General features: G+C 36.0%; 3 protein-coding genes across 3 annotated transcripts; 1 reads left to right on the forward strand and 2 right to left on the reverse strand.

The window, feature by feature from the left end:
• Positions 1 to 3,717: 3,717 nt before the first annotated feature.
• LOC145057609 (protein WEAK CHLOROPLAST MOVEMENT UNDER BLUE LIGHT 1-like) lies at positions 3,718 to 6,720 on the forward strand. Its single transcript, XM_079005477.1, has 3 exons — positions 3,718 to 3,901; positions 3,979 to 4,846; positions 4,924 to 6,720. Exons 2-3 carry the CDS (start codon positions 4,208 to 4,210, stop codon positions 6,718 to 6,720), a joined length of 2,436 nt encoding a protein of 811 aa, XP_078861603.1. The 5' UTR covers positions 3,718 to 3,901; positions 3,979 to 4,207.
• On the reverse strand, positions 6,675 to 8,596 carry AMY1 (alpha-amylase-like protein). The gene is made up of 4 exons (XM_079005478.1): positions 8,362 to 8,596; positions 8,155 to 8,287; positions 7,259 to 8,061; positions 6,675 to 7,163 (listed from the first exon to the last, which is right to left on the reverse strand). The coding sequence occupies exons 1-4, from the start codon at positions 8,458 to 8,460 to the stop codon at positions 6,897 to 6,899; spliced, it is 1,302 nt and encodes a 433-aa protein (XP_078861604.1). The 5' UTR covers positions 8,461 to 8,596; the 3' UTR covers positions 6,675 to 6,896.
• Positions 8,597 to 12,867: 4,271 nt separating this feature from the next.
• On the reverse strand, positions 12,868 to 13,826 carry LOC145057611 (sterol carrier protein 2-like). The gene is made up of 4 exons (XM_079005479.1): positions 13,565 to 13,826; positions 13,404 to 13,464; positions 13,169 to 13,271; positions 12,868 to 13,083 (listed from the first exon to the last, which is right to left on the reverse strand). Exons 1-4 carry the CDS (start codon positions 13,688 to 13,690, stop codon positions 13,002 to 13,004), a joined length of 372 nt encoding a protein of 123 aa, XP_078861605.1. The 5' UTR covers positions 13,691 to 13,826; the 3' UTR covers positions 12,868 to 13,001.
• Positions 13,827 to 23,855: the final 10,029 nt, after the last annotated feature.

Raw genomic sequence — 23,855 nt, forward strand, 5'->3', positions numbered from 1 at the left:
ATACCTAATACCCACTACCACTATCAACCACCCATCACCGCAACCTACAACCCATTACTACCCATTCCACCACCCATCACCTACCGCTATCACCACTACCACCCCCATCACCAATCACCACCACCACCCACCACCAGTCTCTACTACTTATCATCAGCACCCACCACCAACCATCACCCATCACCACCACTCGCCACCACCATTCCACCTATCACCCATAAAAACCACCACCACCCCCCGCCACCACCAACCACCACCTACTACCATAACCACTAAAGCCACCAACCACCACCACCAATCGTCACGATATGTCGCCACCACCCATCACCACCACTTGTCATCACGCAACCATCAACACGACAACCAACGAACACTCACCATAACCACCAACATTTATCACCCTTCACCACCACCAACACTACCCACTACCTATAACCACCCACAACCACCACAAACCAAATATTACCCATGACCCCCATCACCACCACCACCCATCACCACCCTGCCCTAACTCTAGCACTACCACCACCCACCACGTACCACCCTGCATCTCCACCACATGACCAACACCCTATTACCTACAATCACCAACACTATATGTGATTAAATTCATATAATGGCATAAATCATGTATGATTATATGTATTTATTCACATAAATCACACATGATTAAATAGATATAATCACATGTGATTATACGTATCTAATCTCATATGATTTATATAAACAATATTAGTTTTCATGTTTTCCATTCAATAATTTTCTCATGTATTTAATCATATTTGATTATATGTATTTAATAACATATGATTAATGTAAACAAAGATTTATTTTCATATTTTTGATTCAATGCTCGTTCTCTTGTATATAATAACATATGATTATATGTATCTAATCACATATGATTTATATAGACAAGATGTAACATTTAAAATTTCAAAAAAAAAATTCATTTTTAAATTCATATAAAAACGTTGTTCATAGAAACCATCTCAAGAAAATCACAATGTCAAATACAAATCACCATCAACATATCAGAGTGTCCCAAAAATATCTGGTATCATAAACTGCAGGTAAATGTGTACAATCAAGCATTCGCTTTCCTGTGATCCTCAGAAGTACCTGAAACACATTTAATCAACAACTGTAAGCACAAAGCTTAGTGACTTCCCCAAAATACCACACATAATACAGCACAAAATAAACAACTATCAGTTATCAGCAACCCTAGAGACTACCCGAAGTCTCAGCACACATAAGGCAACACGTATCATATTAATAACACATAGACCCCGTTCTTCGTTACATATATAAATCTATTCTACCACACATGTAAGAATAAGTGAGGAGACTCACCTTACACAGATGAGTGATAGAACTCACACCCGAACTGCTGTAACTAGACTCCGCCTAATAATTACACCAATTAACCCTAATTAATAATTAAGGAAATTTTCATACTTCACTAATCCTAAGTCAAGTCTAATCCATAAATTAGGCAAAAGAGCATTTTTCCTATCCCAAGATGCAAAACTCTCACAAATTGTCAAAAAGGCACACTTGGTCAAAAGTCAACGACGTCCGTATGTGTAACATCCAAATTTTAAACAAAAATTTTCATTTTTAATTTACCCAAAATATTTTTCATAAAACCAAACCATCATAAAATCACAAGTATCAAGTACAAATCATCACTACAAATATCTAACTTCAAGCCTTTACATGGCTATAAGGAGTTATAACTCAAAACCCCTAACTTTTACTTCATAACCCCCCCCCCCCCCCCACCACCACAACTCTTGCATGGAAGAAAAGAAGTGAACAAGTTAGCATTTTTATGACTCAAGACACCTTAGGATGCTTGAAAGGAAAACTTAATCGATCTGTAGCACTTCATACTCTTAAAGGTCCAAGCTTTGGGATAGAAGACTAAACAAGATCTACTAATACAAGCTTCAAGATGAAAACTTTATACCTTAAAAAGGTGCACAAGAAGGTGAAGTTTCTGGATCTACAAGCTTGAATGCACCACCTTCACTTGAAAGGTCTTCCTTCAAACACCAAACACACAAGAATCACCTTACAAGCTTCGAAACTCTCCTTCACACATTAGGGTTCAATTTTAGGGTTTAGAGGGAATGGAGGCTTGATAAGATGGTGTCCAAGGGAGGAATAAGATGGTTAAATAGGGGTCATGTCCTAAATTTTAGGGTTTGGAGACAACACAAGTACGCTCACGTACTCATACGTACACCCAACGTACTCAAATGTTGACCTGCCCCCAAGGCCAACTGCCTTACTCCCCACGTACAACTTGTATGCCCAGTGTATGGACCCTTTTGCAAGCCTTTAAAACACAAGGGACTAGAAATAAAACTACATGACAACGGGTGTTACAAATCTACCCCACTAGAATCAGACTTCACCCTCGAAGTTGGCCTCTGCGAAAAAATCTGGATAATGCTTCGTCATCTTATCCTCGGGTTCCTAAGTCCACTCAGAGCCTCTCTGATGCTGCTACTAAACTTTAACCAAGTTCGCCACCTTGTTCCTCAAGGTTTTCACTCTCCGATTTAGAACCGTCACCGATGTGACATGATTAATTTTGCAATACGTGAAACAAATTAAAACAAAAAAATGATTTCATAAATGAAACCTATTCGTACTAAGGCTATGTTTGACATATTAGTTGGAAAACTAGCTGATAAAAATGATGTTTGGTAAAAACTAACTTATAAGCTAGTTGAAAGATATAAAATGACAAAAAAAAAAATAAAAAAAAACATTTAGAAGAATATGTTTTTTTATAACAAATTAAAGGTATATTTGAAAAAAAAAAAAAAAAAAAAAAAAAAAAAAAAAAAAAAAAAAAAAAAAAAAAAAAAAACTCATGAAAAACTAGTCTAACTAGCTTTTTACTAAACTAACTTATAAACTATTTTTGGTTTGCTAATTGCCATTAACAAGTCAATTTAAAAACATTTACAAAATAAATTAGTTTATCAGTTAACTTTGACTTGTCAAACACAATCTAAATCACAACTAAGATCTATGATAATGATTTGTAGGTAATGAAGTACATAATTTTGCAATGACCCTGTTATGAAATATGTGGGCATTTTGAGGAAAGCAGAAAATTTAAAGTTATTTTTGTCAAAACAAGGGGTTATTTTAATATTTTTATCTTTAGAAAAATAAAAAATATTTAATGTCATTTTAGCTACATATTAAAATACCGAATCCAAATTAAAAAATAAACAAAATTATATATGCAACAAACAACAAAATCACTTACTTTGATGCTTTATATCTGTGATTTGAGATCCCATTCGGTTACATATCAGCATTTTCCTTCTGTTAACGTTTTCTCGAAACCTCTTTGACGAAGACAATGCACAAGGAGACAAGCTCTTTTTTTTTTTTTTCCCAAACAAAGTAAAACATTAATTCTTCTTGGTTCCCTCTTAATCCTTTTAAAGTTATGCAAGTAGTTGATAATTTGTTAAAAGTAAAGATAACTAATGCTTCACAATATATATTAAATTACACAATATCTCTATTTACATGACAATAAAAATACATTTTCAACTAAATATAGCAATCAAAATATATTTAAACCTAAAAATAGACGCAAACATGAAATTTTTTCGAAAAACAGCGCGCCTTTCAGATCATATTGTGGTGAAATTGGTATTATTTCTGTTTGCGCTCATTATTTCCATCCATTTTACTAATTCCTTTGCTTTCCTCATCAATTGATTATCATTTTCATTTGGATCTGTTTTACATAGTGATTTCCGAAGCTTTAATCGCTGGTTTGTTGGAGTTAATCAAAGTTAATATTCTCGATATCAGAAGATATTTTCATCAAACCTCTGGATTTGATTCCGGGGATTTCCGGGTATGCGTTTAACCTCTCTTATCTCTTTCTAACTCTGAGTTTAATTTGATTGAATGTTGTTTTGTGGGTTTTGTTAGGGCGTTATAATTATTTGATTATTTCGTATGATCCTTTGAATTCATTGGCGAAAGGATGCAATGAATATTCGATGATACGAGGGGGATGACGACCAAGAACAGTTGATCTTTGGATGAAATTTTTTGCAAATTGATTTGTTTTTCGTGATTCGCCTCCACGAATGAAGATTTGTGTTATGAATTGAATCTCAGATATCCAACAAACGGGTGCTTGTTTGACAATTCTAGAATGGATGAAGTGAAAGCTCTGGAAGAAAATTTAACCTCAAATGGTGAAGAGTCTGCTAAATTGGTCACAAATGGAGAATTAGAATCTGAAACAGATGTAGGGAAGGAGGACACTGAGAATGGATCGAATGCAGAGGAAAATTTCGGTAATTCAAGCTCTGAACAAGATACATCAAAAGGATCCGAAATTGAAGAAGAAGCCTCAACTGATCCAAAACCATTAGATGATCGGTTAACATCTTCCCAAGAAATCCTAATACAACCAGATGATCACGTTCAAGAAGAAATTCCATCATCTCTTCCATTAGAAACATCAGAAGAACCAGAAGCAAATAATCCAACAAGAAATCCCGAATCACCTTCCGGAGAAACAAATGGTGAGATTTGCAATCATGATCAAAAGGCATTTAATGGCATTTCTCCATTGGAGAAGACTGGTTCTGAGAAACCGCTTCGGAAATCTTATAGTAATGTTGATACCATTGCACCATTGGAGAAGGCTGATTCAGGGAAAAAGCTTCAGAAAACTTATAGTAATGCCATTATCGATACCACTGCACCTTTCGAATCTGTTAAAGCAGCTGTTTCCATGTTTGGTGGAATCATCGATTGGAAAGCCCATAAACTCCAAACCGCTGAGGTATAATATCATCCATTTTGTTTATATCACTACTAAAAAATCTATGGATATATAAAACATTAAAACCCAATTTGCAGAAGCGGAAGTATATAATACAAGAGCTCAAAAAGGCACGTGAAGAGATCCCATTGTATAAGAAAAAGTCAGAGAAAGCCGAAGAATCGAAGCTACATGTGTTAAAGGAGCTCGATGACACTAAAAGGCTCGTAGAAGAACTAAAACTTAATCTTGAAAGAGCACAAACAGAAGAGCGTCAAGCAAAACAAGATGCAGAACTTGCGAAACTAAGAGTGGAAGAAATGGAGCAAGGGATTGCTGATGATTCTAGTGTTGCTGCGAAGATACAAAGAGAAGTTGCACATGCGAGACATGAAGCTGCTGTTTCTGAGGTGAAAACTGTTAAAAAGGAGCTTGAAGATCTCCAAAACGATTATGAATTATTGGTGTCTGAAAGAGATGTAGCTATAAAGAATGCTAAAGAGGCTGTTTCTAATTCGAAAGAAATTGAGAAACAAGTTGAAGGGTTGACTATCAAACTCATGACAACAAAAGAGGCGTTGGAATCTGCGCATGCCGCTCGTATGGAGGCGGAGGAATACAGAACCGGTATCGGAATGGCACGCGAGGAAGATACTTTGAATTGGGCGAAGGAATTGAAAGAATCGGAATCGGAATTGGAAAAAGTCGATCGGCAAATCGTTTCAGTTGAAGATCTTAAGTCCAAACTCGAAACTGCTTCCGTATTGCTTCATGACTTGAAATCCGAATTAGCTGCTTACATGGGCGAAAATCATGAGAAAGAAATGGAAAATAACGAATCGTTAAATAACAATAGCAATACACGTAAACAAATGCAAGACGCTATCGATGTAGAAAAGATTAAACTTGAGGAAGGGAACAAAAGCATCGAATTAGCAACGAATGAGGTCAAATCATTGAAACAAGCTGCGAATTCATTGAACTCGGAACTCGAGAAAGAGAAATCAACGCTCATCGCGATAAAACGAAGACAAGGAATGGCATCAGTAACAGTTGCATCTCTTGAATGTGACCTAAATAGAACAATTTCAGAGATTTCCCTAATTCAAAAGAAGGAAAAATTAGCAAGAGAAAAAGCAATCGAACTCCCGAAACAACTTCAGAAAGCAGCCGAAGAGGCAGATCATGCTAAATCGCTAGCCAGGTCAGCACATGAAGAACTACAGAAAGCGAAAGAAAAGGCGGATCAAGCGAAAGCTGGAGCAGAAACAATGAGAAGCAGATTGATAGCTGCTCAAAAGGAGATTGAAGCAGCTCGAGCATCAGAAAGATTAGCTGTTGGAGCAATTACTGCACTTCATGAAACCGAATCAGCTCGAAAGAGTGAAGGAGAATCTGGAGTTACAATATCCTTAGAGGATTACTATGAACTAACTCGAAAAGCTCAAGAAGCTGAGACTGAAGCTAATTGTAGGGTTTCAGAAGCAATGTCAAAGATTGATTTAGCAAAAGAATCGGAAGTGAAAACAGTGAATAACCTTGAGAAAGTAAACTCAGATATAGTTTTAAAGAGGAAACAACTCTCGATTGCAAAGGAGAAAGCTGAGAAGGCTAAGGAAGGGAAACTGGCTGTAGAACAGGAGCTTAGAACATGGAGATCTGAAAGTGAACAAAGAAGAAAAGCTAAAGAAAATGGAAGACAGAAAGGATTAGTTCGTGGTAAAGAAGGAAAAAGTTCTGAAAGCTTCAACAATGTGACTGGATCATCTCGTGAAGGGAAGACTCGGAAGAAAAAGAAGAAGTCGTTCTTTCCTAGATTTTTAATGTTCTTCAGCAAAAAGAAAGGACATTCAAACAAGAATAATAATAATAATAATAATAGTAATAATACATAATGGGGATACAATTACAAAGCAATTTTTACTCTTAACTTCTGTATTTGTAACAATATGATCTAAATATTTTATATGGGTTTGCCGCGTTTTAGTTATCAATTTGATTAAATATTTTAAATTATTACAACAATTTATTAAGTACTTATTTTGTATTATTACAACATACAACAATTGCTTCATTCAAACTTTATGGTGTTTTTCTCCCATACTGCGTAGTTCAACCCAGAAGTAGCAACCTCAAAGTTCTCTGGAATGAGATTTCCAAGATCATCTTTTGATCCGATTTTCACCATGATTTTTTCATCAATCTCAGCAACATACAAATCAGCTTCGTATTTCAATATCTTCACTTGGCTCGTTGCTCCTATCCCGTTCCTTGCCCTAATCGCTGATACATTTATGATCGCTTCCTTCAACCCCCAACTGAAAAAATGGTCGTAGAACTACAAATCAAACGCAAAACAAAAGTCAATAATTTGTTAAACCATTGGTACTACTACTAATTAATGGCACAAAAAGAAAAAAAATGCAAACTTACAATCGATGGGATTCCTGGATGAGTGAGAATGTAGGCATATCCTAACATAACTTTATCAGAAGGAAATGGCCAAAGATTTTGGGAGTATGTATCATGGTTATCGATGAATGTCACAGCATTCGCAGGCATAATTCCGATGAACCCAGGAGGTTTACCATTTGGATCGATCAATCTCCATAACTCACCTTGCACAGCTGCTTGAAGTATACCCTTTGTAGTAAAATCAAAAGCTGTTAACGCGCCACCTCCACCTTCTTCCACCCACTTCATAAGTTCATTTCTATGGTTATCTTGATTGTAATCTGGTTTTCCATCTTCCCCATAAGCTAACGAGCTCCATAGCTCTCCAACTGCAAAATCTGGAGAGGTGTTGGTCATGTAGATCTTGGTGAAACTCGAGGAATACCCTTTTACGTAATCAAATCGCCACCCATCAAACCCTATTTCAGTGTTGAGCCAGTTCATCCAATCAGATAACTCCTTTTGGACTGTAGGGTTTACGTGATCGATGTCTGGGGCACCTGTAAAGGGACCTCCGGTGTCGAGATTTCCATTGCCAATGCAATAGTCGTCGTCTTTGCAAATCATGGAAGATCCCCAATCAAGGCGTTCATCTGGAGTTCCACCCTCGAAGATACAGTATTTCCCGCTTCCATCTTGCTTCTCCCCTGTTCTGTGATTTATAACTATGTCTGCAACGGATTTGATTCCCTTGTTGTTTAAAGCTTTGATCAAAGATTTCAGTTGTTCTTCATTCCCGTATTTTGATGCATTCAGATCGTATAAACGTCCTGGCAAATATCCTGCAACAGTAATAAATTATTCAAAACCATGATTATTCTATACTTAAACGATCAGACAAAACTCAGAAGTACTTAGAAGGAAGATAGAAAGACCTTGTGGTGCAGCGGATTGGGAGGGAGGTGGGAGCCAAACATGGGTAATTCCGGCAGCGGCGAGGTCATCAATGGAGCCAAGGAGGGAATTGTATAATCCACCATCTTTGTTGCATGAATCCCAATTGAACCCCTGTAAAGTTATTTAAGAGGATTAAAACTTACGAGAAGTGAGATTTTTGGTGTTATGAGGAGTTGATTTTGAACCTGAAACAGCAAAGTAGGAGCTGCTGCAAGCGAGGGTGCCAGAAAGCATGTGACTAAGAACAAACGTTGAGTGAAAGTGGCGACTTTAACGAGACTCATGTTTGAATGTGTAATGATTGGATTTCATGATTAATCCGAAAGGAAAGGGATTATAAAAAGACTTTCTGTCGTGGATTAAACGTTTGGAATGATGGAATTGTAGAGAACTTCACGCCATGAGTTTAGATTGCAAAGATGACTCCTGAAAGGGAATATATAAAACTGTTTATTTAAATATATACACATAATAACGTAACTTATTTAAATATATGTTATTATTGTAATAAATTTTTCATTATAAAAAAAAAAAGAACAAGAGGTTAAGAGCAATTCCATTATTCTAACCTACAGATCCCGACAACCATCAACTTCAGCTTCTCTCCTTGAATACAAAAACGTAAACAGTAAAACTCACTGTCAATAGACCCAACATTATATGTGAGGCTTAATTTTTATTTTAATTATGAGATTGAAATTATATTATAAAATTTAGCATATAATAACGAGTTTTAATCCCTTGTTTTTCTTAGTAATGTATTTGTGTAGTTAAAGTTACCAATCCATAATAAGTCTGAATTTTTTTAGGAATATAAACAATAACAAAGGCAGTTAAATACTTAAATACAATATACATTTTGGTCCATGTTGATACTGGGCCTGCAAATACATAATGGACAATTGGACATGGTCAACAAAATGTTTGATTTTTGTTTTAATCAACAAATTGACGACCTTGTCTTACCTTGATATTCAATAGATTTGGAGTTCAATGATCATTGAACTCTTCAATAAGAAAAAAAAAGTTTTTAATTCTTAAATATTTACTATAAATTACATTTTGTAACATTCTATTGAACTTTGTAGAGTTCAATGCATTATAGGAAAAAAATGATAAAGTTGTATGGATTGTAGAAAGATGATGTAGCAATCCATTAAACTCTATTGAATTCAATGTATTGTGGATGTCCTTTATCATCATCACATGCACATTAAGAGCTCTTAGCTCATGTTCAACATCTCTACACCTCATTCTTGAGAGCCAAAAACATCACCATCATCATCTCCACACATACCCTTCAATTTTTCTACCCACTTGCAATTCAGTGACAAATACACAAAGAAGAAAGGCCATTCTTCATCATATTTTCTTTTGCATAACATACATACAAATCAAGAAAAAGAATCATCTCAATCTTGTCTACTAATTTTGAGATCTCTATTTCCATCAAGATAAAAATCCCACCATTTTCATATCTTCATTTTAATCATCTTCAACGGGGTAACTGGATTAAATCATCATAATCTCACCCTTTGATTTCAAGATACCTCTAATATCCACTTCAAATCATGGTTCTAAAATGAGTTTCATGTGGCGTGCGAAGGTGCAAGGCATGACTACGTCATCTCGAAAACCTTCATGACAGTGATGTTAGGCAATGCGGGTCAAGGCGCGTTATCGTGCGAGTGTTTTTCAAGACACATTTTTTTCTTTTTCTTTTTGACCTTTTTAGATTGGGAATGAAACCATTGAGTCTTTGTTAACTTTTTGTTATTAAAACCTGATATAACTCTTAAAAAATGATATATTTTATATAAATATCTAATTATGATTTTTTTTTGTATGTATACAAAATTGTCGTTACAAATCAAACCTTAAAAACACCATGACTCGTAAAAAATTGAGACTTGACTTTTCCGCCATGCCATCCTTCAGGCCATTTAGAATCTTGCTTCAGATTCACTCACAGAAGGAGACGAAACCAAGCCAGGTTTGAGATGAGACCAGTGTTAAATATGAGATTACCTTTAGTGTGTCGATTTTTTCATCTCCAAAGTTTGTTGTTATAATGTTAGACCATAGGCCACCCTGCAACATACGAGAAGGTGATGTGGCATAATGGTCCCGCTGGGAACACCATACCGCCCTAGCGGCCTCATAGTTTGAAGACCTCACTGTAAGAGCGGTCTCACTTTCCATTTATTCTTTATCTATTATTTTTTACCATTGGCAATTAAAATAATTGAAATTTAAGGTTTTAACCTACAAATAAAAGAAATATGGAAGCACTTTGTCATCATCCCCATCATCATCTTCATGGGACCATTGGTCGCAACACATTTTTCTCACAACAATCGCAGAAGCATCAACCATCATTTTTTTTTTCTGATGATGTTGAAAGTCTGTGTAGAAGGAGGATAGTTGCTTTAAATAGAGATCATGAAGTTGTACACGATCATATCATACAAGGCTACTTTTCCTAGAATGTCATATATGATGCTAACATGTTAAGATGACAATGCTAGTGATTAACGAACAACTATTCCTACAAATAGTTCATGAATTTGAGAGCGTGTTACCAATTTTTAGATTAGCATGGGATACAAGGTGTAGAAGGATTTTACTCTATTACAAAAGTGCATATCCTCACACATCAAATAACATACCACATTGTTACCTACTCATAAGATTAATGTTTTAGATATATGAGAAAACTTCGTGGAAAAGTATATATATATATATATATATATATATATATATATATATATATATATATATATATATATATATATATATATGTTTTATGAAAGTGTCATTAACCATTACGAAAAAAAATATTTGCACAAACTATGTGGAATGGCATTCTACAATTATATAAGGCGTATGAATCCAAACATGACTTTCTTGAAATTCTTAGAAGCGATGGTTGTTGATAAATTTTTCTAATTCACGACAAAATCAATCATACGAGGTTATCATTCACACCCGACAATAATTCTAGAAGGAGTGGTGTCAAATGATCTATGGATTTGACATGTATTCTTTGCCATTTCCGATTCCAACAATAACATCAATGTTCTTTATTAGTCGTCAATATTTAAAGACATATTAAATGGATAAGACTAGAGTGTGGTTTAAAGTTATTGTAGTATAATATAAGCACAAGTTTTCTCTTATTGATAAGATACATCCTTGATATTCTACATTTTTCAAATCATCACATGTCCACAAGATGAAAAATGAAGAAAGTTGAAGGCAACACAATAATCAACAAGGATGTGAAACGAGCATTTGATGTCCATAAGCAACATTTACATATAGCGAAAAACCCGCCACGAACATTGCTTCCCAAACAATTAAGAAACATAATGTATATATGCATCATATTACATAATATTATTGTTGGGATGCAAACCCAATTCCCACATTGATAAAAAGAAAAACTATATGCTAGCATATACGACAATGGGTAATCCATTCTATCACCAATTGGTTTTAGAAAACGGAACCTTATTGCTCTTCTATGTTGAGAATGGTCGGACTTGTAGCGATCCTAACAAATGGTATCAGAGCTATAGTCATAGCCCGAATGATGTGGTCGGCACAGGTAGCACAATCTGTAGTAATTCACAGTCCAATGAAGTTGATCCTGAAGTCTTGTATCAAAAGTCTTTATGATGGCCCTAGGTTAGGTGAGCGCGTGTCCCGAGAGTATCGACGGTATGAAAAAAGATTGGATCTAATGAACAATCACTGAAGGGGAGGCAAAGGGCGGAACTTGAGTTTGAGGGGAGGATTATTGGGATGCAAACCCAATCCCACATCAATAGAAAGAGAAATTATATGCTAGCATATATGGCAATGAGTAATCCCTTCTATCACCAATTTGTTTTAGAAAATAGAACCTCATTATTCTTTTATATTGAACATGGTTGAGCTTGTAGTGACCCTAACAATTATCACAAAGACGAATATCTTGTAATTTGTAGCTATGATGGAACACTCATTTTATGAACAAAAAGAAATTGATGTCCAACAATACCAAAATTATGTTTGGGAAATATGTAATTAAGAAAGACATAACAACCTTCGCTCAGATTTGATGCAATATATTTATACAACTCAAGTATCGACCACTACAAAAACTAGATATTTGTATTTTTCTTTTTGATTATTTAAGGTTTTATGTTTTTTTTAAGGAGAGTGATCTATTTAAAAAATATATATTGTGAAAATTTAATTTTTTTAGGTTAAATTAATGAATTTGTTTTAATTATTATTAATTTTATATCTACTTTTGTTTATATATAGCAAGTTAAATATTCTAAAATTAATAATTATTATTTATATTAAAAAGTTCGTTTGTTATTGTCACATTCATGTTCTTGCGTTTGCTTCGAGGTTATTATTTTTGTATTTTTGCTACCACATTAAATGGAAACTCACATTCAACTCCAAAGCTCGTTGTTATTGGCAATTTGTTGCTTTGGTGTTGCTGTTTCATGATTCAAAATTAGATAAAAGTTCATTGTTATTATAGAGCAATTCGCGTTTTAGTGTTCTCGTCTCCAAAAGCAGGTTGCAATTGGCAATTTACATGTTCTGATGCTGTTGTTTCAAGGCTCAAAAACCATGTCCAAATTATTTAGCTATTGTGGATCAATTGGCATTGCTATAAATGAATCACATGAAACAAAATCAACATCATTACACATTAACAACATTGTCCTGAATTTATTAGACACAATATGGTGCTCATATTCGATTAAATTGGTTTCTAACTTCATCTCTACCACTAGACCAACTTTATAAAACACCCTGCTTACATCTTTGAGGGTTTAGGAAATATGTCGGGAGTGAACTTCTGGGCTGCACTCAAACTCCCCTTCACCTTCATTTTACCTCTGCACATATGAACCAAGATTAAAGAAAGATTTATTCTTTCATATAGTAATCACTAAGGTGTCACCATGGATTTTTTGTTTTTACCTCATGAAAGCAATTTGAGGATTCATTTTTCCAGTAGCAATCTTGAAGAAATCCGGATCTGTGAAAGAAAAGGTGGCATCTGGTTTTCCTCCTTCATATGGGCCTAAATCAGAATTCCAAATTAATCAGCTAAATAAACTCCCACTAATGGCATCAATTCTTCGTTTAATCCAACATCACAGAATAAAGAATAAAGAAATGTGGAAACAGTAGAAAGATGTCAAGAACTTCATACCTTTAGTAACCTCTCCTTTCTTCAGATCGACGACGTAAATCTCCTCGTTGAATCCCATTTTCTGTCGAATCGACATAATAACAGATGATAATTACTTGACTTGATTGCAAGTGATTAGGGAGTTTGAGAAAGTACAGTATATAATAATAACAAATTTCAACCTTGGGAGCGATGTGAATTTGATATACAAGTCCGATTTTTTTGGTGAGGGCTTTGCCGGCGTCGGTAGAGAAGTGGGTCTTCATCTGGTCCAGTAACGCGGCTGATTTGAGATCAGATGATGCCATTGGCAGTGATAGTGAGATCGAGAAAAATTGGAATGAAAAGAAAACATGAAGGGATTCTGGTTTATATAATTCACTGAAGATACTCACAAGCCAACAGTTTGGGGCATCAATTTCAGAATACCCATGACGATATTCTAGGTGTTTCTGATCTTGGCATCGGGAAGTGTTCTTTCTATCCAATATTGTGACAATACAAATATTTCACACAATTTTGTACATTTTATAAAATTCACTACTTATTCAACAAAAAAAAAAAATGGAACCAAACCAAACATCTATCATCAAACTCAAACACACAACCAAACACAACCTCTCCTCTCGGATTTTCCGGTTATAAAAATTATTTTAACATTTTATCCTCTTAAAGTTCACCATAAATCTCATACCAATGAGCTTCTTTTTATTCACTTCGCCGCCAATCCTACCTCACAACAAAATCTTTTTGGGCAAAACCCAAATGTACAAGAAAACTTTTTCCCAATTTTCTCTTTGATCCCATAAACAACCACCCAAACACCACCACCAACACAACCATCGGTCGAAAAGAAAGCGGGAGGTAGTAGGAGAGGGAGAGGAAAAGGGAAAGGGAAAAGGAAAGTTATATCAATTGAAAACGGAAAGTGAGGAAATTCTACAATGGTGGACATAGGATGATAAATATGCTTTAGCGGTAGCGTGTTGTGAGACTTCAAAAAAGAAAGTTGCGGAAATTGTATGAAGAAAGGTGCCTACTGGGAAGTGGTCGTCGTCAAATTCCACAATATCTTGAAGAAAAAACCGTATCACAATAAGTAAGTAGTGCACAAAAGTCAATGGTATTTACAACAGGATCCAATCGCAGCAGCATAGCGAAACCAACGGCTTCAATTTGTTAGAATCCACAAAAAAAATAATTTCAGGTCGAGATGGGACATGTGTTCAAGTTCGATAAAACATGGGAGTTGGTGCGAGTAGATCCAAAATGGATTAAAACTCCTACATCATCGGAGGTTCAATCAAAGAGGTCTTGAAATTCGACTTCGGTCGACGTTTCATACGCACAAACTCAACATCGACACTAATGATATTTCGGATGACATCAATGAGATGTCCTCGTCACGACTACCGGAAGGATATGGTAAATCGAATCGCACAGCAAAACATATGGAGGACCTTGAGATGAAAGTAAGAGAAATGATGAAAATGAAAGTGAAGTTCGATGAGCACGATTAAATACAAAACGAAAAAAATGAGTTGAAACGTCGGCACATGGAGTTCCTTGAAAGGCAAGCATGAGAGGAGAACAAGCAGCGCGAGCAAGAACAAATGACGAATCAATTGTCAATTCTTCGGATTAGTGAGGAGGGTTCGACGCCCTAAGATCTAGAAGTGCTACGAGCGATAAAAAGAGAAGATTATGGCCACTTATTTGGGCAATTAAGACTATAGGGGGATCAATATGTTGAAGAAGTAGTTGTTCAAAGAGTTTGAGATGAAGGACCTAGAGGCCGCTAAACTGATTTTAGGCATGAGCATAGCTAGAGACATAATTTCTTGTACTCTCAAGCTTTTTCAAGAAAAGTATAGAAAGGATGTTCCCGAGAAATCTAGTACGGTGGATGCTAATGCTGAAAGTACATCTTCGTATAGTCACTTTAGACTTTCAAATAAATAGTCCCTAAAGAAGGAAGAAGACAATGAATAGATAGATACAGTTCATTATGCCTCAACATTTAGAAGCCTGGTATATGCTATGGTGTGCACCAAACCAAATATTATGCATGTAGTGGAAGTTATGAGCCAGTTTATGTCAAATTCGAGAAAAGAGCCTCAACAAGGAGTCAAGTAGCTCTTATGCTACTTGAAAAGTACTACCAAGGTTGCCTTATGTTTTACAAGAAAAGAAATAGTCTTGGAAGGTTTTGCTGATGCTGATTGGGGGGGGGGGGGGACGTACAGGTTACTAAAGAGTGTTTCTCTTTCAACCTTAGAATCATAGTACATGGCTATTGTAGAAGCAAACAAAGAGCTTATATGGTTGAAAACTTTTTATTAGAACTTGGGAATCATACTGCAATACATTTGGCAAAGAATCTAGTGTTTCACAATAATACGAAACACATCTAGATGAGGTACCACTTTATCAGGTAACTGATAAGTGATGGTACCCTGAACCTGAAGAAAATTCTTGACATAAAGAATCTAACATATATATTATTAAGGTGGTGACAATAGAGAATGTGAAGTTATATATGGCCTCAACTAGCCTTCCACATACTTAAGGATAATACATGGACTAGATAGAGATATCAGGTTATAGAGTTCTAGATTTGATGGTAGTAGTTTTGGTTTATCAGCCTCCAAGTGGGAGATTGTTAAGTTGTGGAGCCTGATTTGTCGGTTGCCCTTATAGACGGTAGGTAGACCAAACATATGTCGTGGACCAAAACTCATCACAGTTTATGTGATTGGCCTTATTGTATATTTTAGGTAATTATTCTGCTAAATATATTCCTTGAGTTTGTGTAACCTAAGTGTGGCAGATAAGAAAATTGTAATTTGGTAGTAATCAATGAGATTTCTCTCTCATGGTCTCCAATGGATGTAGTTGATCACTCTGATCATGTGAATCATGTAAATTTGTACAATACCATGTTCCTTTTTGTGTACATTACTACTCTATGTGTGAAATCACTTATTGTTTGTTGAAATTATTAAACCCTAACACTTATGAGTTGACAATTCAATTCAAAATATGAGTAAGGAGACCTTCAGAGGAAACTTGAATCAATTGTGAGAAATTTTGTAAGCTTGAATTAAAAGGAGAGTTTTGTAACGATTTGTAAAGGGTAAGCATGTTTTAGGCCCAAAGTTAAGGTGTATTTGAATAATGTTTACTACTCTTTTATTTGTTTTAGGCTACACATACATAACCATGCTACTTAGTAATATGAATTTAGAGACCAAAACAAGTGCATCCCTTGTCTTACACACTGGCTTGGATACTTTGGGATGCTAATGAAAACCATGTTAGAGTTGTCCAACACTTAATATAAACATATATTTTGTCAATGCAATGAATAAACTAAATGTTAAATAAGTCAAAGAAAAACTAGTGACTTACAAATCTAAAAGATATGTAAAAATTCAATATGAAAATGGAAAAAACATATAATAATCATGATCGTAATCATAGGATGATTAGCCAAACATTATTATGTTTATTTTGATAATATTGAATACAAGTATCAGTGAGGTAATATTGAATGAAGGTTAAATGATTCTAAATTTATTTGAAAGTTTCCTTCAACTATTTCGAAGGTTGTATGAAGTTATTGAAACTTGAATATGAAAGATGTGTTGGATTAGGTGTCTAAGCCCATAACTATAATTGATATATACTTGAATTGATAGAAGCACAAGTCCTTCTGGGTTGCCTTCACTCTTGCAACATGAGAAGATGACTTTTAGAGAGAAGTTGAATTTATTATTTGGAATAATAAATTGATACAAATGATTTATTAATATGTTATGGGAATAATATATTAATTAGAAATCATGTTATTTAATTAATATTTAATCAGAAATTAGTTTGGAATTAATTTTGGGATTAAAGGAATTAATTAAATATACAAGGGTTGTTTTGCAAATCATTGATAGTTGTTAAATTGGGCTCTTAGACCCCTTAGATAGGAGTGGACGAAAATTATAGGGTGGCCCTATAAGTTTTCGTCCAAGGCCTTCTAGAAGAGGAGTCCATGGGCTATTTAGGCCTTAAGCAGGGAATTAGGGTTTTCACATACAAACCCTAAGCAACCACAAGTATATAAGGAGGGTAACTCCTTGGATTTTAGGTGACTACACCCTAACCCTAGTAGAGCCGAAATTCTGGTGTACCTCCTTCCCTCTCCTTCTCATCATCTTGCAAAGAGTGTTTGTAAGCCATTAGAGGTGTCACATTTGAGGCACTTGCTTTCAAGAGCTAAAGATCTACAAGGTTTTCTTGTTATTACTACATAACAAGTAAGGTACACATCTAAACCCTATTTGTATAAATTTCGAATTATATACTAGCTTCCTAGGATTTTCTCTTTTGTATTCAAGTTTGCATGTTTAACTAGTGAAAACCTAGATCCTCGATTATAGGGTTGCATGAACATATATGATTTATAGTTATGCTCATAACCCTTCAATAGTATCAGAGCCTAGGATGTTTTTTAGTTGAACTTGATGCAATTGCGAATTTTTCAAAGGAGAAGGGAGCAGAATAGTCATTATGTTCATAGAACTCGATGAGTTCATGTTTGGAACTGGACAGTTGGCCCAACTCGACGAGTGCATTGCACAGACTCGACGAGTTGGCGTGTCAAATCCCTGTTTGATGGATTAACGAATTTAACTGAGTGTGTTTATCCTAAATCTATACAACTAAATAATTACTCTAAACAAATGAAGCTTATGCATTTCTTAAGTGGTCTTGATGATTGTTATAATTAGGTTAAAAGTCACATTCTCTTAACTGGTCTTTTACCCAATGTTAGAAATGCATTTGCTATAATCTCTAGAGAAGAATATTTTCAGAAAAATGGTTCTATGTCAAATACCTCAAATAAAAATCAAATCGCTTTAGTCTTTAATATCAATTTTAATGATGAAAGAAGGAACAACGATCCAAATCAAATCTTCCAATGCAAGAATTGTGGTGTTAAGGGTCATACAATAGAAAAGTGTTATAAATTGGTTGGTTATTTCAAAGATTTCAAACCAATTAATAATCAATATAAAAAGAATTCTAATTACTCAAATAATAGCAACTTTTCTAATAATAATTTTAACAGATCATGCTATTACTTTTTATAACTTTGATGGGTGCTCTTCTAGTCTTAATAACCCTGATAGTAGGTATCTCACTGGAGAACAGTTCTCCAAACTTCTTCAACTAACTGGTGATAAAAAAAAGTATATGGATGAAGTTACTTCCAGCACAAATTTGGCAGGTACTTCATGCATTTCCTTTATTAATCCTTCTTTAATGTCAAATAAATGGGTTGTTGATTTTAGGGAAAATCAACACATGACTTCCTCAGATTCTGTAATTCCCATATTTTTAATAGAAATCACTACAGTAAATTTTCATTTATAAAACATGAATCAATACAAAATCGGTGTACATTCATATCACAAATTAGTATAAGTAGTTATCAAGAGGATCTTAAAGGTACCTAGTGTAAGAATCCAAGTCGGACACTACTAACTCCACTTCCTTCTACACATGTACTTGAACCTTACAGACACACAAACAAAAAAAATATAAACTACAAATAGCTTAGTGAGCAACCTATATAGCACAATATAAATTAGTTATAAAACTAATTATATCATCAATTTCTCAATTATCCATTCCTAAGTGTCTTCCAATTATTCAATGCTCAATATGACATTACTGACACTAATATGTCATTTATCATTCATAATGGACTTACAGTTAAGCAAGCCACCATCAATCCCACTCAACCTCTCCTCATTAGTAATCAATACTACTTATATTACAGTTCCTCCAACCAACATTTCTCTTCCTGACATTGAATCCATCTAAACTTTCACAATAACATATTCTTTCGGAAGTATAGTATTTCAACCACCAAGGTTACTATAAATTTACAATTCTCCCAATGATAATATTTCAGCCATCGAGATTATTATCATAATATAATATTAACATACAAGCATTTATACATTCTCATAACCCCGTGGTGTTATAGTCACCAAAACCACCACTAATAACAACTACCTATATGTGGTGTTAATGTCACAAAGATCACCACAAATAATCGATACTAATGCCATGGTGTTACAGTCACCTAGGCCACCAATAATAACTATTCTCAATACTGTGTTGTTACAATCATCAATAACACCACTAATAATTATTATCAATATCGTGGTGTTACAATCACCAAAACCAACACTAATAACTACTCTCAATATTGTGATGTTATCATCACCAAGACCACCACTAATAATTACTCTCAATATCGTGGTGTTACAATCACCAACACTACCAATGATATTAGTCCATGACATTATAGTCACCAAGATTGTTATGAATAACATTATTCCATCACAATTATATTTCCAAAACTAAGCATACTAATAACAATTGATTCTCACACGGTGGTAATTACAACAACAAGTATACAACTAATTCTTCTAAATAATCTACAAGGACAGTGTTACAGATACTAAATTGACCATTGACTTGCATTCCTCGAATAATAAGATTATAATCACATAGACTACCATCAATTCCAGTCCTATCAACTTACGATAAAATATCATTCTTGCTATAATTCCATCAATAATATAACTAACGATACATCAATATCCTGTTACCCTTTGTGGATACTAGTGTAGTACCCCTATCAACTTACGATAAAATATCATTCTTTCTATAATTTAACTGTCTCACTTTCTCGTGGTTTTCACCCAATGATTGTGTGGCAATCACCTTTGTATTTACGAAGTTGCATGAAGTTTGTTAGGAATAGGTATTTCAGCTGGTTGAAATTGTTGATGCTACCCGGTTTGAACGTTTTGAACCATGTTCCTGCGTTACCGTCCAAGGTAATAGGAAAATATGTGCACCATAATCGCTCATCTAGTTTCAGGCACGTCATCGTCCATTCATACGTGTTGATATGGTTGTCCGGGTCAGTAGTTCCATTGTATGTCTTAAGGTGAGGTAATTTAGCGGTGTTAGGGATTTCATACTCCAGGAGTTCTTTGACAAATGGTGACGTGACACTTCGTGATGAGCAGTCTTGGGTTGGGATATGTTGGCTAAGGTGGTACCCTGTTGTTGTGCCGTCAGAAATGGTTGTACCAGCATGTTGTTGTAGGCGGTTAGATCTGGTATTGGTATGTCGTAAGGGTTGAACGGTTGGGTTATAGCAGGGGAATTGTATGGCATGGGTTGAATGGTTGGGACATAATAGGGGGTGTACGGCGTAGGTGTTAGTTGCTGAGCCGGGGGGGTTCTGTTGGTGGGATATGGTTGGTTGTTGCTAGAACAAGAGTGGCGGAGCTGGTATGGCACCTGCCATCGACAACTGGTGGCTCTATGGCTGTGATGTGATGCCTACGTCGATCATAGTGTCGTTTAGATGTGCACTGTTTGCGAGGGGTGTGACAGTTGTCGTTTGGGTATTATGAGGATTGACAATAGCGGGGAGGAGAGGTAGTGTGGTGTATATTGGTCGGTTCTAGGGTGGAGTTAAGTGTGTCACAGTTGGTATTGGTCGGGGTTGAGGTGGGGCGGTTTGCACAGCCATGGTGATGGGGTTTAATAGCGAGTCTGGTGGTACAATCACCGGAGCTTGCAGCAGCGGGCCACTTGGAGCTGGTGTTGCGTTGAGATTTGTCCTCAGATTCCTGATTAATGGCGGTGCACCAGAGATTGGTGTTTGGTTGCCGGGAAATGGGGCTGTCGGAGTGTCTTCCGTCCCCAAAGGTCCCATTGGGCGTATGGGGTTGTGCGGTTGTTCTGATGGCTCGCCCGTCGCTTTCTCCGCCATGCGTGGTTGTGGAGGGTAGTAAAATGGGAAAGGGTTTGTGTATCTATTGTCACAAAAACGGATGACGCCAAATGATGCGACCAGGTCCCGAACGACCGACTATGTGGAAGAGCTCCTTCACGACAGAACCTGAAAGGTCACACAAGGGAAAAGAATGTCAGCTGTCATCCAGGAGGAGCTCCCAGAAAGACGCTCTGACGGTCAAGTTAGTTTAGAGAGTATGAGAGAATATGGTAATATGTGACTAGAGTTGGGTTGACTTACCTTGGCTGAACCGAGTGTTAGTCCATTTATAGTGAGGATCCTCCTCGGTCGTACAGGGACAGGGACTGTGATCCTGACAGGATCCGTCGTCCTCATTGGAGGCTCTGCTCCACATTCATGTCCTGGCCTCCAATTGGTTCAGGCGATTGTTCTCTGTCTGGATGCTTTGTCGCCTGAAGCCGTTGTACATGTCTTTGGACTATAGCTAAAAGACAATTCTTGGCGAGGGCGAACTTTCTACGCGATCGCTGCGCTGGGGCTTGGAGCTACCCAGGTTGCTGGGTCGACTCCTTCACTAGAGGCGCTCTGCTACGAATCGCTTGTTTCTGGCCCGCTCTAAGGGGCGCGTCATCAGAGCACTAGAACAAGACATACTTTTATTAAAAGGTAAAGTAGAGAATTTTTCCAGTTTACAACCACTACAATTAAAAATATCACAAATGTTCAAATGACCCAAAACACCACTAGATGATAGAAAACTCAAACGTGATACAGACACATGTCCGAAATGAGAATGCCAAAGTTAAAACTCAGAAGACAAAGGACTCAAACGAAAAGAAGACAAATCAATGCTAGAGGCAGCAACAACAGATACTTTGAGAACCTCCAAGACATAGAGTTCCCCCACCCTACGGCCGATCCCAATCACCTTCTTGGTGTGTTGATCCTGTATAACACAGACAAAATAAGAAAAGAACACCCAGTTAACAAACTTACATAACTGAATGGCTGAGGCAAGATTCAAAGTATGTTTGGGAATGTAATATACATAAGGGAGAGTGATATGAGAAATTGAGTTAGACCCAACACCCTCAACTAGCATAGATGTGTCACTAGCATACATAACAGAAATAGATGACACATGTGACAAAGCAGTAAATGATGACAAATGAAGAGTCATGTGATGGGTTGCACCAGAATCAAATTTCCACAAAGAAGAGGGAATACCTGATGTATCGGATGAAGTAGGACCAGAATGAGACATGGATGCAGACATAGTAGTGGGATTAGAGGCCAATTATTGTCTGAAACTCGCAAAAACCTTGGGATCCAATGCATATGGTGGCATGTTTCCAACAAATTCTGTGTCAACTGGTGGTGTAGCAGCAACAACAAACTGTGGAGGACAAGGTGTCTATACAGGAGTACCAGAGGAACATGGCTGAAACTTTTGTTGACCAGAACTATTTTGTTGTCCCGACTGAGGCTGATCAGATTTACCCTTGTTGACTAATAATGGACACTGAGCTTTCCAATGATTTTTCTATTTGCAAAATACACACTCATCGTAAGAAACCGTTTAAGTTTGTTGAGACTGATTAGAGGAAACTGCAATAGTGGAAGTAGGAATGGAAGTTGCTTTAAACCATTTATCCGCATGAGATTTGATACGAGTCTCTTCAGCAATCAACTCATGAACAACATAATCCACTGAGGAAAGGGGAGAGCGATGAAGAATCGTTCCTCTTAGGTCTTCAAAATCAGAATGCAAGGCCATCAAGAACTGGACCAAACGTTGTTCTTCCCTCCTAGAAATGTAAGGCTCATAATCTTTTAACTCTTTAGATTCAGTAAGAGCCAACTGATCCCACAAATCAGACATAGCAACATAGAAAGCTTGAATGCTCTGGTCATTTTGTTGAAGAGCACAAATATCATATTCTAACTGTTATTGTTTAGCAAAATTAGACAGAGTATACAGTCTCTCTAAGTGATTCCAAACTTCCTTTGTTGTGTCATATTTAGCCAACTGCATACCAATAGACCGAGTAACAAAATTATTAATCCAAGTAATTACCTTGGGGTTATCAATCTCCCAAGCATCAGCCAATAAATCAAAAAAATTTAGCTTGAGGCACTGAGGGTTTGGCTTTAGTCCCAGTGACATAGTGTGACATCCCCATTTTCACGGCCAAAAAAAGACCGATGTTGTTTATGCTTTATAAAAATCAGAGTACTTCATTTTATAAAAATGTTGCGGAATTTGTTCCCAGAAAAACATGGTAAATACATTATTAAAACATTTTCGAAGAAACGTATTTATTTCATTTTAAAACGTTTGGGATGTCATCGTTAATACAGAAACATAAGCATAAACAGAACTTACAATTATTTACACTAGTGATCTACATCTCTTTAAATCTCTCAGTGTAATGTCACTTCATATCAACACCTGTGATATAAATAAACTGAGTGGGTCAGGTTGGGAAACCTGGTGAGTACATAGGGTTTTCAACCCACAATAATATAATTATTATGTTTAAACAATCAAACAATCAACCCAATTACCCATCCCCATTATCTTCTTTATTCTTAAGGATCTACCCTAAGAATCAGCTATTTCTCAT

The sequence above is a fragment of the Lactuca serriola genome, chromosome 6 (genome assembly GCF_051521515.1).
Source record: "Lactuca serriola cultivar US96UC23 chromosome 6, Lser_US96UC23_V15, whole genome shotgun sequence".
NCBI classification, from domain to species: domain Eukaryota; kingdom Viridiplantae; phylum Streptophyta; class Magnoliopsida; order Asterales; family Asteraceae; genus Lactuca; species Lactuca serriola.

Excerpts from the sequence above, each read along its gene's own strand:
- LOC145057609 (XM_079005477.1), top strand. The coding sequence starts at position 4,208 with ATGGATGAAGTGAAAGCTCTGGAAGAAAATTTAACCTCAAATGGTGAA. Across the intron at positions 4,847-4,923 it reads ATAAACTCCAAACCGCTGAG|AAGCGGAAGTATATAATACA; the intron begins GTATAATATCAT and ends CCCAATTTGCAG.
- AMY1 (XM_079005478.1), bottom strand. The coding sequence starts at position 8,460 with ATGAGTCTCGTTAAAGTCGCCACTTTCACTCAACGTTTGTTCTTAGTC. Across the intron at positions 8,288-8,361 it reads CTCCTACTTTGCTGTTTCAG|GGGTTCAATTGGGATTCATG; the intron begins GTTCAAAATCAA and ends ATAACTTTACAG. Across the intron at positions 7,164-7,258 it reads ATCCAGGAATCCCATCGATT|TTCTACGACCATTTTTTCAG; the intron begins GTAAGTTTGCAT and ends TTTGATTTGTAG.
- LOC145057611 (XM_079005479.1), bottom strand. The coding sequence starts at position 13,690 with ATGGCATCATCTGATCTCAAATCAGCCGCGTTACTGGACCAGATGAAG. Across the intron at positions 13,272-13,403 it reads GAAAGGAGAGGTTACTAAAG|GCCCATATGAAGGAGGAAAA; the intron begins GTATGAAGTTCT and ends ATTCTGATTTAG. Across the intron at positions 13,084-13,168 it reads CCTCAAATTGCTTTCATGAG|AGGTAAAATGAAGGTGAAGG; the intron begins GTAAAAACAAAA and ends TCATATGTGCAG.